The sequence below is a fragment of the Geotrypetes seraphini genome, chromosome 1 (assembly GCF_902459505.1).
Source record: "Geotrypetes seraphini chromosome 1, aGeoSer1.1, whole genome shotgun sequence".
In the NCBI taxonomy this organism is placed as follows: Eukaryota; Metazoa; Chordata; class Amphibia; order Gymnophiona; family Dermophiidae; genus Geotrypetes; species Geotrypetes seraphini.
The window spans coordinates 203,328,809-203,343,474 of NC_047084.1; the positions used below are offsets into that span (position 1 = coordinate 203,328,809).

A 14,666-nucleotide genomic window follows, 5' to 3' on the forward strand; every position below is an offset into this window, starting at 1 on the left:
GTTAAAAAGCAGCAGACCAGCACCCCACTATTTACCCTTCTCCATTCAGAATATTGACCATTTAAAACTACTCTCTCTTCTATTTTTCAACCAATTCTTAATCCATAATAGGACGTTACCTCCTATCCCATGACTTTCTAATTTCCTCAGAAGTCTTCCATGAGGTACTTTGTCAAATGCTTTTTGAAAATCCAAATACACAATATCTACCAGCTCACCTTTATCAATATGTTCATTCATCCCTTCAAAGAAATACAGTAGATTGGTGAGGCAAGATTTCTCTTGACTAAATCCATGTTGGCTTTCTTTAATTAATCCATGCTTACGTATACGCTTTGTTATTTTGTTCTTTATAATAGTCTCTACCATTTTGCCCAGCACCGGTGTCAGACTCACTGATCTATAATTTCCTGGATCACCTCTGCAACCCTTTTTAAAAATCCATATCACTGTGACCACCCTCCAGTCTTCTGGTACTATGCTGGATTTTAAGGATAACTTATACTAATTACTAACAATAGCTCTGCAAGTTTATTTTTCTTTTCTATCAGTACTCTGGGATGTATACCATCTGGTCCAGGTGATTTGCTACTGTTCAATTTGTTAAATTGGTCTATTACATCATCCACTGTTGCATAGATTTGTATGAGTTTCTCTGATTCATCAGAATTGAATACAATTTATGGCATTGGTCGTCTAGCAGTCCAACTGATTCTTTTCCTGGTTTCATGCTTTTAATATACCTAAAAAGGTTTTTGCTGTGTGATTTTGCTTTGCCTTCCTTATTAGCACCTTGCATTTGACTTGCCATTCCTTCTGATGTTTACATTTATTTTCAGTTAGATCCTTCTTCCACTTTCTGAAGGATTTTTTTTTTTTTTAATCTCTAATAGCTTCCTTCACATAAGAACATAAGAATAGCCTTACTGGGTCAGAGCAATGGTCCATCAAGCCCAGTAGTCTGTCCTCACGGTGGCCAATCCAGGTCACTAGTACCTGGCCAAAACCCAAAGAGTAGCAACATTCCATGCTACTAATCCAGGGTAAGCAGTGGCTTCCCCTATGTCTTTCTTAATAATAGACTATGGACTTTTCCTCCAGGAAATTGTCCAAACCTTTCTTAAAACCAGCTACTCTATCCGCTCTTACCACAACCTCTGGCAACGCGCTCCAGAGCTTAACTATTTTCTGAGTTAACCACGCAGGCTGCCATTTGATCTTCCTTTCTCCTTTTTTAATACATGGAATGTGAAGACAGACAATTAAGTTCAAGAACTTGCCTCCATGTGCTTATGTCAGCAGAACTGTACAAACAATTCAGTAAGGATTCATAACCTTGGTACATCAGTGTCTTACAACTGCGTTCATGTTGACATATGGCAGTGTCTTGCTGAGTGACATTCCTTATTGTTGTTGCATGTTTTTCTGTGCCATCACGAGAATGTCCAAGCTTGAATTAGAGCAATGAACAAACATTAAATTTCTTGTTAAACTTGGCAAGAATGGAAGTGAAATCAGGGACATGTTAGTCCAAGTTTATGGGGATAATGCCATGAAGAAAATGGCAATGTACAAATGGATTAAACATTTTTCTGAGGGGAGAGAAAGCATCACTGAGGAAGAAAGGTCAGAGATGCCAGTAACGAGCAGAACTGACAATAACATTGCAAAAAAATTAATCGAATTGTGTGTCAAAATTGTCAGCTGACTGTGAGAAGCACAGCACACCAAGTAAACATCAATAGAGAAACAGGAAAATCTTGACTGAAAATCTTGGCATTAGAAAGGTATGTGCAAAATTGGTCCTGAAGGAGCTCAGCAATGAACAAAAGCAAAGGAGAGTCGAAGTTTTATCAGCCATAAGCCTGAAGTCATAATGCCGTTGTACAGGTCGATGGTGAGACCTCATCTGGAGTACTGTATTCAGTTTTGGAGGCCACATTATCAAAAAGATGTGAAGAGAATGGAGTCGGTTCAGCGTATAGCCACTAAGATGGTCTCAGGACTTAAGAATCTCCCATATGAAGAATGTCTAAGCAGGCTGCAGTTATATTCTCTCGAAGAACACAGAGAAAGGGGTGACATGATAAAGACATTCAAATATCTTACGGGCTGTATTGAGGTGGAGGAAGATATGTTCTTCCTTACGGGTCCGACGGCAACCAGAGGGCATCCGCTCAAACTCAAGGGTGGGAGATTTCATGGTGACATCAGGAAATACTTCTTCACCGAAAGAGTGGTTGATCAATGGAATGGTCTTCCATGTCAGGTAGCTGAGGCCAGTAACGCACTCGACTTCAAGGGACGATGGGATAAACATGTAGTTTCGCTCCGGGGAAATGCTTAAAAAGAGGGTTCTTGTTGAGGAAGGGTTCTTGGAGTGGGTTCGCTCCAGGAAATTCTTAGAGGGAGGGTTCTTGTTGAGGGAGGGTTCTTCGAGTAGGTAGACTTGTTGGGCCGACGGCCCTTTTCTGCCGTCATACTCTATGTTTCTATGAAGTTTGCCAAAACCTTTTGGAGAAGCAGACAATGTTTTGGGCCGTGTTATCACTGGTGATGAAACACGGGTGTACCAATATGATCCTGAAATAAAGCGTCAAAGTGCACAATGGAAGTCAGCCAATTCTTCATGACCAAAAAAGTTCTGCCAGTCCAAATCAAGAGTCAAAAAGATGTTGATAGACTTTTCCTCCAGGAATTTGTCCAAACCTCTCTTAAAACCAGCTACGCTATCTGCTTTTACCACAATCTCTGGCAATGTATTCCAGAGCTTAACTATTCTCCGAGTGAAAAAATATTTCCTCCTATTGGTTTTAAAAATATTTCCGTGAAATTTCGAGTGTCCCCTAGTCTTTGTAATTTTTGATAGAGTGAAAAATCGATCCACTTGTACCGGTTCTACTCCACTCAGGATTTTGTAGACTTCAATCATATCTCCCCTCAGCCTTCTCTTTTCCAAGCTGAAGAGTATAAAGGAGTTGCTGTAAGATCCAACCAAGAAATGTGTAGTTTAACAGTGCTGAGCCAACCCAGAAGAATAGCAGAATTCCTCTTAGCTACAGAAGGAGCGATCAGTATGGTGGACAATAGATGAGTGAGGAAAAACCTTGCTCATATCAGACACTAAGGGGAAAAAATGCACCAGTGTCTAGTGAGACTCAAAGGTTAACTTTCAAATACTCTGCAGAGAAACACCAGCGTGTTTTTGCAGTGGATTATGAAGAGCATATGAAAAACTGGGCAAATGAGCATAAGAAAAACTGAGAAACAAGTATATGTAAATTCTATAAGAAAGATCGGGAAACAATTACTCATCTCATAGTTGGCTACAAAGTTCTGATGCTAGAAAATATCTATACAGAAAGGCACAATAAGGTATAGAGTCTCATTCACTGGAAACTCTGTAAACATTATATTACAGTACCCCAAAAAACTTTGTTAGAGATTTAAGTGACAACTGCATGCAAACATACCAGTATTCTAGTAGTTTATGAACATTTGGACTAATCTGTGTGTAATGAGTGGTTTTCCATTGTGTGCTATTTTGTAAGTATATGTCAATACTTGATGGTACATATTTTGTAGGTGGGTGTTCACATAGGCAGAATGCACATTTGCATGCATAGATTATAAAATTCTATAACCATCTTCAGAAAAGCAAATTTGGAAGAAGAGAGTGTCGGTTTCAAAGTTGGTGGCCGAAATATAAACAACCTGCGCTATTCAGATGGTACAACGCTTATCACTAGCAACAAAGAATACATGCTGTATCTACTGAGAAAAGTCAAAGCCGAAAGTCTGCAATGAGAGGGCATAGGATGAAGTTAAGAGGTGATAGGCTCCGGAGTAATCTAAGGAAATACTATTTTACAGAAAGGGTGGTAGATGGTGGAACAGTCTCCCGGAGGAACTAAAGAAATCAGATGATTCAGCACGTTCTTTTAAAATTGACAGCAGTCAAATTTGTCCAATGGAAATCAACTAAATCATGAACATCCAATCTATCTCCTCATTTAACCCTGCAGGAGCCAATATATTAAAATAAAAAAATCCAGCGCTGTCTTTCCAATTCAGTAATTTTTCTTTATAACTACCCTTCCATCCAACATGCACAGTGTCGATAATACACCATTTAATATCTCTCAATGAATGACCTTATTGTAACCAATGATTTACTAAAGGTGCTGTATCACTGGATTTATGTTCAGTTAAAACTAACTTTGATGGAATTAATTGTACATAATAATAATAATAATAACAGCTTATATACCGCAATACCGTGAAGTTCTATGCGGTTTACAAAAGATTAAGCAAAGGTACAAATTGACTGACTTCAAGAGGGGAAGAAGAAAGAGAGGTAATTAGACAGGAAATTCATTGTTGAGGAGAAAAGTGATCAAAAGGACAGTAGGTCGCTATTGAGGGGAAAGAGATAAGTGGATCAGTTGTCAAGATGTTTTAGGAACAGGTGTGTTTTTAGACGTTTCCTAAATTCCCCGTAAGTAGAGGGCGAAAGTAATTGTTCTAGGTCTTTACCCCATGATGCTGCTTGGTGTGAGAGAAGGAATTCATGGTGTTTTTTCAGTTTGCAACCTCTCACTGGGGGGGAAACGAAGTTGGAATGTGAACTTCTCTTGTGTCTGTACATCTTGTGAATTGTACATCCCACATATAATTTCAGGCATGGGCACTGAATCAAGTATATAAGATGAGTAGTATCACAATTTATGAAATCCATTGCATAAATTGTTTTGTCCATCTGTGGATGTACCCAGCTTGCCCCTGTCATTGCTAAAGGACACCACTGACAGTGTCCACATGTACTGTGATAACTATTTTGGCTTCATCCATTGAGCCAATCTGGAATGAGTAGTCAATAGTTCTCCTATATTCTTCATTCTTTGATACGAGAACATACTGTAGGTTTTTCCAGAAAATCAGTACTTGCCAAGCGTGCTATATAACAATGATTCAAAATATGATTAATTTGGCGTGGGAGGGGGATAAAGTTTTGCACAAAAATCAAATCTGGTTAGTTCTTATCCTGTTGATACTAGAAGATTCCTTTGCACAAATGTAGCTTGCTTGCACTAATTTTTTTTTTTGGGGGGGAACCCTCAACACAAAATTCTATTTTTAAATGCCCTTGCCTGAATTTGATTTCTATTCCTCAAGTGAAAAAGAGATTCTTTGAAGTCTTAAAAATTGGCTTTGCCTCAGACGGTAAGGATGAAAACTATGAAATTGTAGCAAACTATTCCTGAAGTAGCTTTATGATATAGTGTGGGAGCTAGAACATTGTCAATTTTGAAAATATGTAAATCCAAAAAATTTATCCTGATTCTATCAATCGTTGCTGTAAATTTAATATATGAATCAATTGTGTTTAACCAATATAAATTTATCTAAATTTTCTTGAGATGAGGTCCAGATGAAAAAAATATCCAAGAACTACTTTTTGAAACCATTCTGATAGATATATATATATATGACCCAGCAGCGGCAATTCTTATGTTCTTATGAAATTTAATGTGGACAAATGCAAAATGATTCACATTGGGAAGAATAATCCAAATCATAGTTACCGGATGCTAGGGTCCATACCTTGGAGTTCAGCACTCAAGAAAAAGATCTGGGTGTCATCGTGGACAATAAGCTGAAACCTTCCGCCCAAGAAAATCAACAAGATGCTAGGAATTATTAGAAAGGGATGGTAAACAAGACTAAGAATGTTATAATGCCTCTGTATCGCTCAATAGTGCAACCTCACCTTGAGTATTGCATTCAGTTCTGGTCTCCTTATCTCAAAAAATATATTACAGCACTAGAAAAGGTTCAGAGAAGGGTGATCAAGATGATAAAAGGAATGGAACTCCTCTCGTATGAGGAAAGACTAAAGAGGTTTGAGCTCTTCAGCTTGGAAAAGAGATGGCTGAGGGGAGATACAAAATCCTGAGTGGTGTAGAACGGGTACAAGTAGATCAATTTTTTTTACTGTATCAAGATTTACAAAGACTAGGAGACACTCAATGAAATTACAGAATAATAGTTTTAAAACCAATATGAGGAAATATTTTTTCTCTCAGAGAATAGTTAAGCTCTGGAATATGTTACCATAGAATGTGGTAAGAGCGGTTAATGTAGCTGGTTTTAAAAAAGGTTTGGACAAGTTACTGGAGGAAAAGTCCATAGTCTGTTATTGAGAAAGACATGGCGGAAGCCACTGCTTGCCCTACATCGGTGGCATGGAATGTTACTACTATTTAGGTTTCTGCCAGGTATTAGCGACTTGGATTGGCCTCCATGAAGATGGGATACTGGGCTAGATGGACCATTGGTCTGATCCAGTAAGGCTATTCTTATGTTCTTATATTGCGCCAATGTATTAGCATGAAGTTCCACTCATATCAACTGTTTCTCTTGATTTTCCAATTCTATCCAATACTGCTGTTACTAACACAGAGTGTTTTTATCAATTGACACCTCTGTTGATCTGAGAAGCTGTAAATATGCTTAGTAGCCTGTGCTTGCGCCATCTTATGCTAAGAAATTATGATAACAACCTAATATTATATTTGGCCAATATAAAAAAAAAAAATACTAAATTGGAAAGAACAGTGATGGATCTTTTATTTGAATACATTGGCTCCTGCAGGGTTAAATGAGTAGATAGATTGAATGTCCTTGATTTAATTGATTCCTATTGGACAAATGTGAATTTTAAAAGCACCTGTCAAATCAGCTGATTTCTTTAGTTGCAACGGCAAAAGAGATGCCAAGGTTGAATCACCTCACTTAATGAAGCGCTTTATACTAATAGTAAAACTATTAGATGTTGAAAAATTTGTTACGCCAATGCTTGTGCCAAATATTACTACTTATATTATACAGAGAAGAGGAGCTCTTATAAGGTGTTTATTTTTGTAGATAACATGCCATTTTGGAGTATCCCGACCCTGATGAAGAATGTACAATTTTGATTCACATTGGGAGGAGTGAATGAATTAATATTGATCATTTTTGAAGGAAAAAAAGATAAGTGCTCAAATAAGCTTATGAAAAAGTGATTAAAAACAAAACTTGAAATATATATGTTTCATAAGGATCGATTAGGATAAGGGCTGGTTCCAGCAAGAGTAATATACGTACTCTTACAAGCTGTCTGAAGATACAATGAAAAAATTGTAAAATATTTATATATTGATCAAATTATATGTTGTGACAAACCCTAGACCAATCCTGGATGTGTCCCAGAGGGATTTGGAAGAACCACATGTCCCCAGGTCAGAAGAGCTGACCAAGTTTACACCAGAGACCATGACACAGCTGCCTACTCCTCTGAGAGTGAGGGGCAGCAGGATAAGGTCTGGGCCAGAAATGACAGTCAGGAACTTTCTTACCAGAATAATCCTGTTAAAAAGCTTGACAAGTTTGCAGTGTTTAAAAAGAAACCTGTCTCTTTAAGGCAGCCTGAAAGCAGAAAACATAGGAAAAGCCATACTCTGAACTCTAGAAAGCTAAGTCCCATCTCTCTTCCCAGGAGTTATGGGCATGGTGCTGAGAGTCTGAAGGAGGGAACCCTGAAGCAGAAAAGGAGGCAGGAACTTGAGGAGTGGAGCAGGCCACTGAAGAATGGTGTGTCAGTGAAGTAGAAATGGCTGAAGAGGGAGAGCAGCCATTGCTCCAAACCACTGATGAGCCAGCTGGAGTGGAGGAAATGGACACACTAGAGAAGCCAGTTGTGCTCACGGAGCTTCAAGAGAGCATGGAGGTGGGTCCATAGCACTGTGAGAGGAATTGAATTAAGAACTGCTGTGTTTTGTTTTGGGTTTTTTGTGAAGTTAGTTTTGCTGAGGTGGCAGAGATTTGGGAGAGAGAGAAGTTGTTTTTTCCCTCTCTGAGAGACTGACAAATAAGTGGCTGCAAGGTTCAGCTAGGAGCCTTGGGGAGAAAGATAAAAGGACTGCGTTTAACATGGATATTATATTTATTTTTGTGTTTGCTACTATTTTTGCCCAGCCATGCTGAGAACTCACAAAAGGTGAGAAACCAGTACCACAGGTCAGTGAATTGATGTAACATCTAGTACAGAGAATTACTACTGAGTGTTCTGGGTTCGCGGCATACCTGTAAAAAGCTAGGACTTGTAATTGCCCAGCATGAGCTTCACTCACCTCCTGCAAGGCAGACAGCCATTTTGAGATGTGCCTAAAGTAGTGGGTTTTTCTTGTATGCTGTGATTTTTCTGTTTGCCTTTTCACATAGGGAAGTTTGTGGTATACTAGACTAAAGGCTTTAGTACACGTTAGCCGCTAGCGCCTCCTTTTAAGCAGGTGGTAATTTTTCAGCTAGCACGCGCTAATCACTAAAAACGCTAGCGCACCTTTGTAAAAGGAGCCCTAAGATTCCTAGAGTGATAAGGCCCTGGTGAAGAGGACTGAGCTATTTGAGATTGAAGTCCAGATGCCATGTAAACGATCTATGCTTTATGAAAGAACTGACAGAAGAAAACAGGGGGGTTTTTTTTCCATGTTTTATTTTTCTGATTTTCATTTCTATGAGAAATTGGCTATCCTGACTAGAGGCTAAGAAGTCAGAATAAAAGTTTCAGAACTAATAGTGAGTGTTGTGCTTTTTCTTAAGGTGACACACTTGTATCAGTTACACTAGGCTTATGCCTAGCCGAAATCTCTCTGAAAAGGTTTCCTGGTTCCAGAGGAACATACCCGCTCCTAAGTTAGTCGCTGCTAACACCACCTACAGGCCTACACAGGGGTCTAGCAATTGACAATGTATATTGATTGGACATGTTTGAAGTACTGGTCTATTACTTTAGCCAAATATTAGGTTGCTATTACTATATTGTAAAGGGCACTCTGTGCAGAGTGTGCTCTACAGAATACTATCTTAGTTAACTTTGGGCACCATTTACCAATTGGGAACAGTTATATTCTACATTGTAACTTTGAAAGGGAATGTACGTATTAACACATTCCCTTACAGGTTTTCCTTCTTTCCTGGCTAGCCTCTTGGTTCACTATTTCCCCCAGAGGGTGCTTCATTCTTCCCAGCAAAGTCTATTAACAGTCCCTTCCCTTCAGGTAAGCGTTATATACATAAAATTCCTGTTTTTCAGTCATGGCTGAAACTCTCTCTCTGGAATTCTCCTCTCTATAACAGGACTAAGCAATGAAAATCTCAATTAAAAGCTTATTATTTCTTACTGGCTTTTGAATCTAAGCTTCCTTTGTCCTATGCGTCTTTGCTTTTTCTGGTCTAGCTCCTCTCCACTGGAATTATTTCCTTTATCACCTCCCCCTTGTCACTTTCTTCCCCTTTATAATCCTCAACGCATATTGTAACCTCTCCTGCTCCTCTTTTTGTTTCTGTAATTCCTGTACTGTTAATTTTTTTGTCTCATGTATTTGAGAGTATAACCCTTCCCTTGATTTTTACTTTTCTTAAACCACTTTGATTTAACTTTATTTTATATTTGATAAACTGAACCGAAGCAATTGGGTAATCTGTTATACATACACCGAAGCTAAGTTGAAGACATAGCAACCTGTCCAAAGCTAAGTTGAACATTTATTATAAAAGTATTTATTGTTGAACATACAGAATAATTGAAATTTCAGTAATGCAGTGGAAATTGAGAGAGCTTTTTCTGACTAATGATAGCTCAAAAATCAGAAGCAGGGTAAGAATGTTCTAAAGCGCAGCTTCCTTAGGCACTTTAAGTATTTTTCTCCCTTGGCTACAGGGTGGAGTGAATTTCAGAGTCAGGCTGGGTTTCAGTGTTGAGCTGAGTATAACTCAAACAGATGGCCAATATTTTTGTGGTATTAGGTCATTTACTGACATTTGATTTTTGGTGTTTTGATACATACACTCCAAGTCACGTCTGCTAATTTTTGTGCACTACTGTGTGTGGATCTTTTCTGAACAGACTCCTTTAATTCCCCAAGTGTATAGTACCTACAAACTAATAATTATATTAACAAAATTATATAGTTATGATAGTGTTGTGCCATTGACAAACATTTGTTTCTTATGCTTACCTTGTTGAAAGAGCACATAAAGATCCAACTGCTACAACGTACTTTGCTGGTCCCCATCCTACATATTCAAAAGCTACAGGAAGAGGACTTCTTGCATCAAGACGGTAATATGGCATCATAAGGGTTAAAGCTGCAGAAACCCCAAAATAAGCCATAAAGCAAACAAGCAAGCATGTCACAATTCCAATAGGTATGGCCTTCTGTGGGTTCTTGACCTCTTCACCTGGAAAAATAAAATGTCAATCTGGTATAAGTCTCTGAACTTTCTATTCAATAAGATTATTATAATGTACTAGTCTTCCCCATACCAGATGCTGCTGTTTTAGAGACATTTTGTTCTCATTTTTGTGTGGTGGAAGGGGGTCAGTGAGCAATAGGGGAATGTGTGTGTGTGTGTGTGGGGGGGGTGTCTTACCTTGATGCAGTGGTCATCTGGTCTGTTTGAGCACCTTTGTGACACTTAGACCCTTCTAAAACAAATCTAGTTCCAAACATTTAAGTTCTGTCCAGGATGTCTTGCAAAATGTTTATCGCTGCAAGACGTCCATGTCTAACTTACCTTTGAGACCACTCAAAGCCTGCCCAAAACATGCGTCCACCATACCCATCTCATGTTCTGGCTGTAGAGAGGCTAGAACACCTCACTAGCCGTAGAGAAAGACAGTTTTGAATATTAGAACGTCCAAGTGCCAATTTAGGATGCTTTTTGGAAATCTATGTTTTTTTGTTATGAGCCTGATAATTATCTCCCGCCTTTCCTCCAAAGTATACAGATTGGAAACACACACACCACCTTTAATCTTAATACCTTTAATCTTAGGCAATTAATTTTATCAGTCACAGCCAGGTGAAGTTTGGGAGTTTTATTTGATGTGAAGTTATCAATAAATACATAAGTTTCATCTCTTGCAAAAAAAATAAAAAATAAATATATATATTTTAGCCCATTACATTAACGGGTGCTAGAATATATGTCTGTCTGTCTTTCTGTCTCTCTCCCTCCCGCTGTCTTTCTTTCTGTCTGTCTCTCTCCCTGGCCCTTTGTCTGTCTGTCTTTCTGTCTCTCTCCCTGCCCATGTGTCTTTCTTCCTTTCTTTCTTTCTTCCTTTCTTTCTTTCTCCCTTCCGCTGTCTTTCTTTCTTTCTCCCTCTCGCTGTGTGTCTGTCTTTCTTTCTCTGTCTCTCTCCCTGCCCCCTATGCAGAAGCAGCATTTCTCTACCCCCACTTCCCTGTGCAGCAGCCACAGCAGCATTCCCTTCCCCTACATTTCCCTGTGCAGTAGCATTTTCCTCCCCCCACCCCATGTGCATCATCAGCATTTCTCCCCCCCCCCCACTTCCCTGCACTACCTCTTTCCATCTCCCCTCCTCTCCATGGGCAATATCTCTTCCCTTCCCTCTATCTATGGTCCACCACTTCTTCCTTTCTCTCATTTCCACTGCTGTCACAATTTATGTCCTCCCTTCCATCCATGGTCACCATCTACTTTCATTGTTTTTATATCCTCTCCCTCTCAAAAATCCTGCCAAGTCCACACCTATTCCAGCATCTTTTCATGCACTTGACTCTTCATCTCCACCCCATCCGCGTACTCTGTCTCTCCTACCTGGCCTTCAAATGCCTGCTTCTCTGCACTGCCTGGGGTTAAATTGTACTGTCTCGGTTTAGTTTTCAGCCCATGGCGCAGCGGAGCATTTGGAGTTGGGCCTCATCCATTCTCGGCTGCCATTGGACAGTGTGCTCTACGCGACGCTCCTAGTTGGCCTTCTATTGGTCGCGGCTGCTGCCTGTTTTTTTCAAGCTTTCCACACGCCTGTATTAAAGTGCGCATGCGGAGGCACGGCACTAAGGGTTTTAGGCAGAGACTGAAACTTCCAGCCGGGTCTGGGTTGAGGAATGGCCAGACGGGCACTTTAGGCCACCCCTAGCTGAGGATTGGGCTACCCCTCAGTATGGCCACTGCGCTTGAGGTCCCGCATAGGACCAGACACTCGGGAGAGCAGCATGCTGGAGGCAATTTTGGCCTCTGCATTGGGCTACAGACGGGGCCCGGGGAGACCGGAGGAGCGGAGTGGGCTTGTGGAGGTGATCGGCGGCTGGCTGCAGTATCGGCTGGAGTCCTGGTGACATAGTAAGCGCGCATGCGCACTCTCGCTGGCACATCCTGACAGATCAGATCTCAGGGAACACGCAGCGAGAGTGCGCATGCGCGCTTAGCATATTATTATTATAGATGAGCTATACAGGCAACTGTATGTGATAAGATTCTGTTACCAAGCAGGGAAATACCTCTATATCTTAATTTAAGTTGGCATGAGTTACCAAATAAAAGGCATCAGTTAAATTCTAATACATAAAATAGTCACAGAAACAAAATATTTGAGTTTCTGATATCAAAAAACATTTAATTACCTCATTGTTTATTTTTGTCTTTATGAAGTATATTATTGTGTGACGCTTTGAAGTAAAAGCCTTTCTTTTCGAAATCCTTATTTAGTGAGCCTAAGTTCCTTCAATATTCCCAGGGAACTCTGGGGTTGCCTACACTCCCTCATTTCTCCAAAATGATTCCCTGCTCTAATTTCCTTGGTACCTCAAGAGTCACATATGTAGTAGCAGCCTTACTTTCAGAGATAATTGTAGGCTCACAGGAGAGTTGAACACTGCTTCATCTTTAAGCCAGCAGCCCAGAGACACAGAACATGTGACCATCCTTTCCCTGCACCAGCTCACCTCCATCCCTGACATGTGCTTCCTTTTTAAACAGGAAACATGTGCCCAGTCTATTCATTTACAAAGTTGAGTGTGAATGCTTGATTGCTTATGTTAAATTAAATTAAATTGGAGGCAGCTGTTTCAATTTCCTACTTATTTACTCTGCATGCAAGTCTGCAGCCATGACTGACTATTCCTTGAGAAAGGATGCGTTCAATAGAAGAGTGATTGCTGGAGGAGAAGTATACTGTATGTTTGTTTGAAAAGTATATTTAGTTATCTATTTAATTCAGTTCAGTTCAATTCATTTTATTAATTGCATCCCCTCTACACTTGATGTGATGTATACAAAGTTTAAATATGACTTATTCTTGCTGTACAAAACAAAAGGAAGGCAAAGCCAATGTCACAATACAACACAAGGAAAGTCCCAACGGATCCTGGTTTCGGCAGAACACTGCCTTCCTCAGGGGCATACCAAACTGATAACAGGATATTACAATGGTATCTCTATTTCATGTAGTCTTGAAAAAGACCTTTAGGAATGTACTGAAAGAATTGCTGATAGCCAAACTTCTAAAGAAACTTGTCAAAGAACTCTTTTTCAGGACTACCTGAAAGAGAGATACTACTGTAATATCCTGTTATCAGTTTGGTATGCCCCTGAGGAAGGCAGTGTTCTGCCAAAACCAGGATCCTAGTTGGGACTTCCTAAAGGAACTTTCAATAAAATCCCTTGTGTTGTTTATTGTGACATTGGCTTTGCCTTTCTTTTCTTTTGCTTCGCTCTGTGCTGGGCAAAGGAAGACTTCTTTTTCTGTCGAGTTTTATTCTTGCTGTACATCATCAAAAACAGGTTTCAACATCCATGAATTGCAAGCCCTGGATTGTCCTTACCAGTTGTTGCAATGCAATCAAATCCTACAAAGGCATAAAAGCAAGTTGCAGCACCAGCCAATGTGCCTGCAAATCCAAACGGCATGAAACCACCAACACCATATGGGCTTGTTATGTTCGCAGAAGAATGGTTTCTAAAAACAAAAAGTTAACACATAAGAGAAGTCATTTTAATTATTTACCACTATTTATTTATTTTGTAATAGTTGATTACTTGCTGGGGGTACAGTAAAATACACATACTACAACTTAACATTTCTATGGTGTTAGTAGACATGTTGCCCCTAATTCTATAAAAAGTGCAAAAAAAATTGCAAGCGCAATTTAAATGTAAAAGCTAATTAGTGCTGATAACTGGCATTTTAATAAGCAATTACTGGCATTATTTATTTATTTGGGATTTATTAACCGCCTTTTCATGAAGAGATTCACCCAAAGCGGTTTACAATACGTCGGTACTCTTAGATATTTGCCCTATCTGTCCTGGCAAGGCCACAATCCAACTTTGGTACCTGAGGCAATGGTGAGTGAAGTGACTTGCCCAGAGTCACAAGGAGCAGACTGGGATGGAACAACCTCAGCTGAGGCAGCAGCTCTTACCACTAGGCCACATTCCCCTCCTATTAATTAGAATTCATTAAGGGTTACATGCTGTGCGATCTACACCTAAATTTTATGCACGAGTTCAAAAATGGGGACGGAGAAATAGACAGGTTATGAGCAGATTGGGGGCATTACTTTAAGTTACACGCATCATGTAATTATAGAATAAGGGCATCTGGGCCTAAATTTAAGTGCAGGCATTTGCACCACATTTTCATTGGTGCCAATGACTCTGCCTAAATTTTGTTGTCATTCCGCTGTTCTATAAACCATGCTTAAACTTAAGCGCAGCTTATAGTTTTTTTGGATGCCTTATACAGAATTTAGACCACAGTGCTCTCATCTACCTGCCTCTTTCTTTTATGCCACCTAACCACTGTTTCCTCATCC

The 14,666-nt window shown here is 39.7% G+C and overlaps 1 protein-coding gene across 7 annotated transcripts in view; it reads right to left on the reverse strand.

The window, feature by feature from the left end:
- SLC7A2 (solute carrier family 7 member 2) overlaps positions 1-14,666 on the reverse strand; it is a 185,534-nt gene that overhangs the window by 29,955 nt on the left and 140,913 nt on the right. For all 7 annotated transcript variants that reach the window (XM_033944290.1, XM_033944272.1, XM_033944241.1 and 4 more), the window contains 2 exons: positions 13,674-13,807; positions 10,062-10,284 (listed from right to left, as the gene is read on the reverse strand). In XM_033944290.1, coding sequence (XP_033800181.1) covers positions 10,062-10,284; positions 13,674-13,807 — 357 coding nt within the window. The remainder of the gene's footprint in view (positions 1-10,061; positions 10,285-13,673; positions 13,808-14,666) is intronic.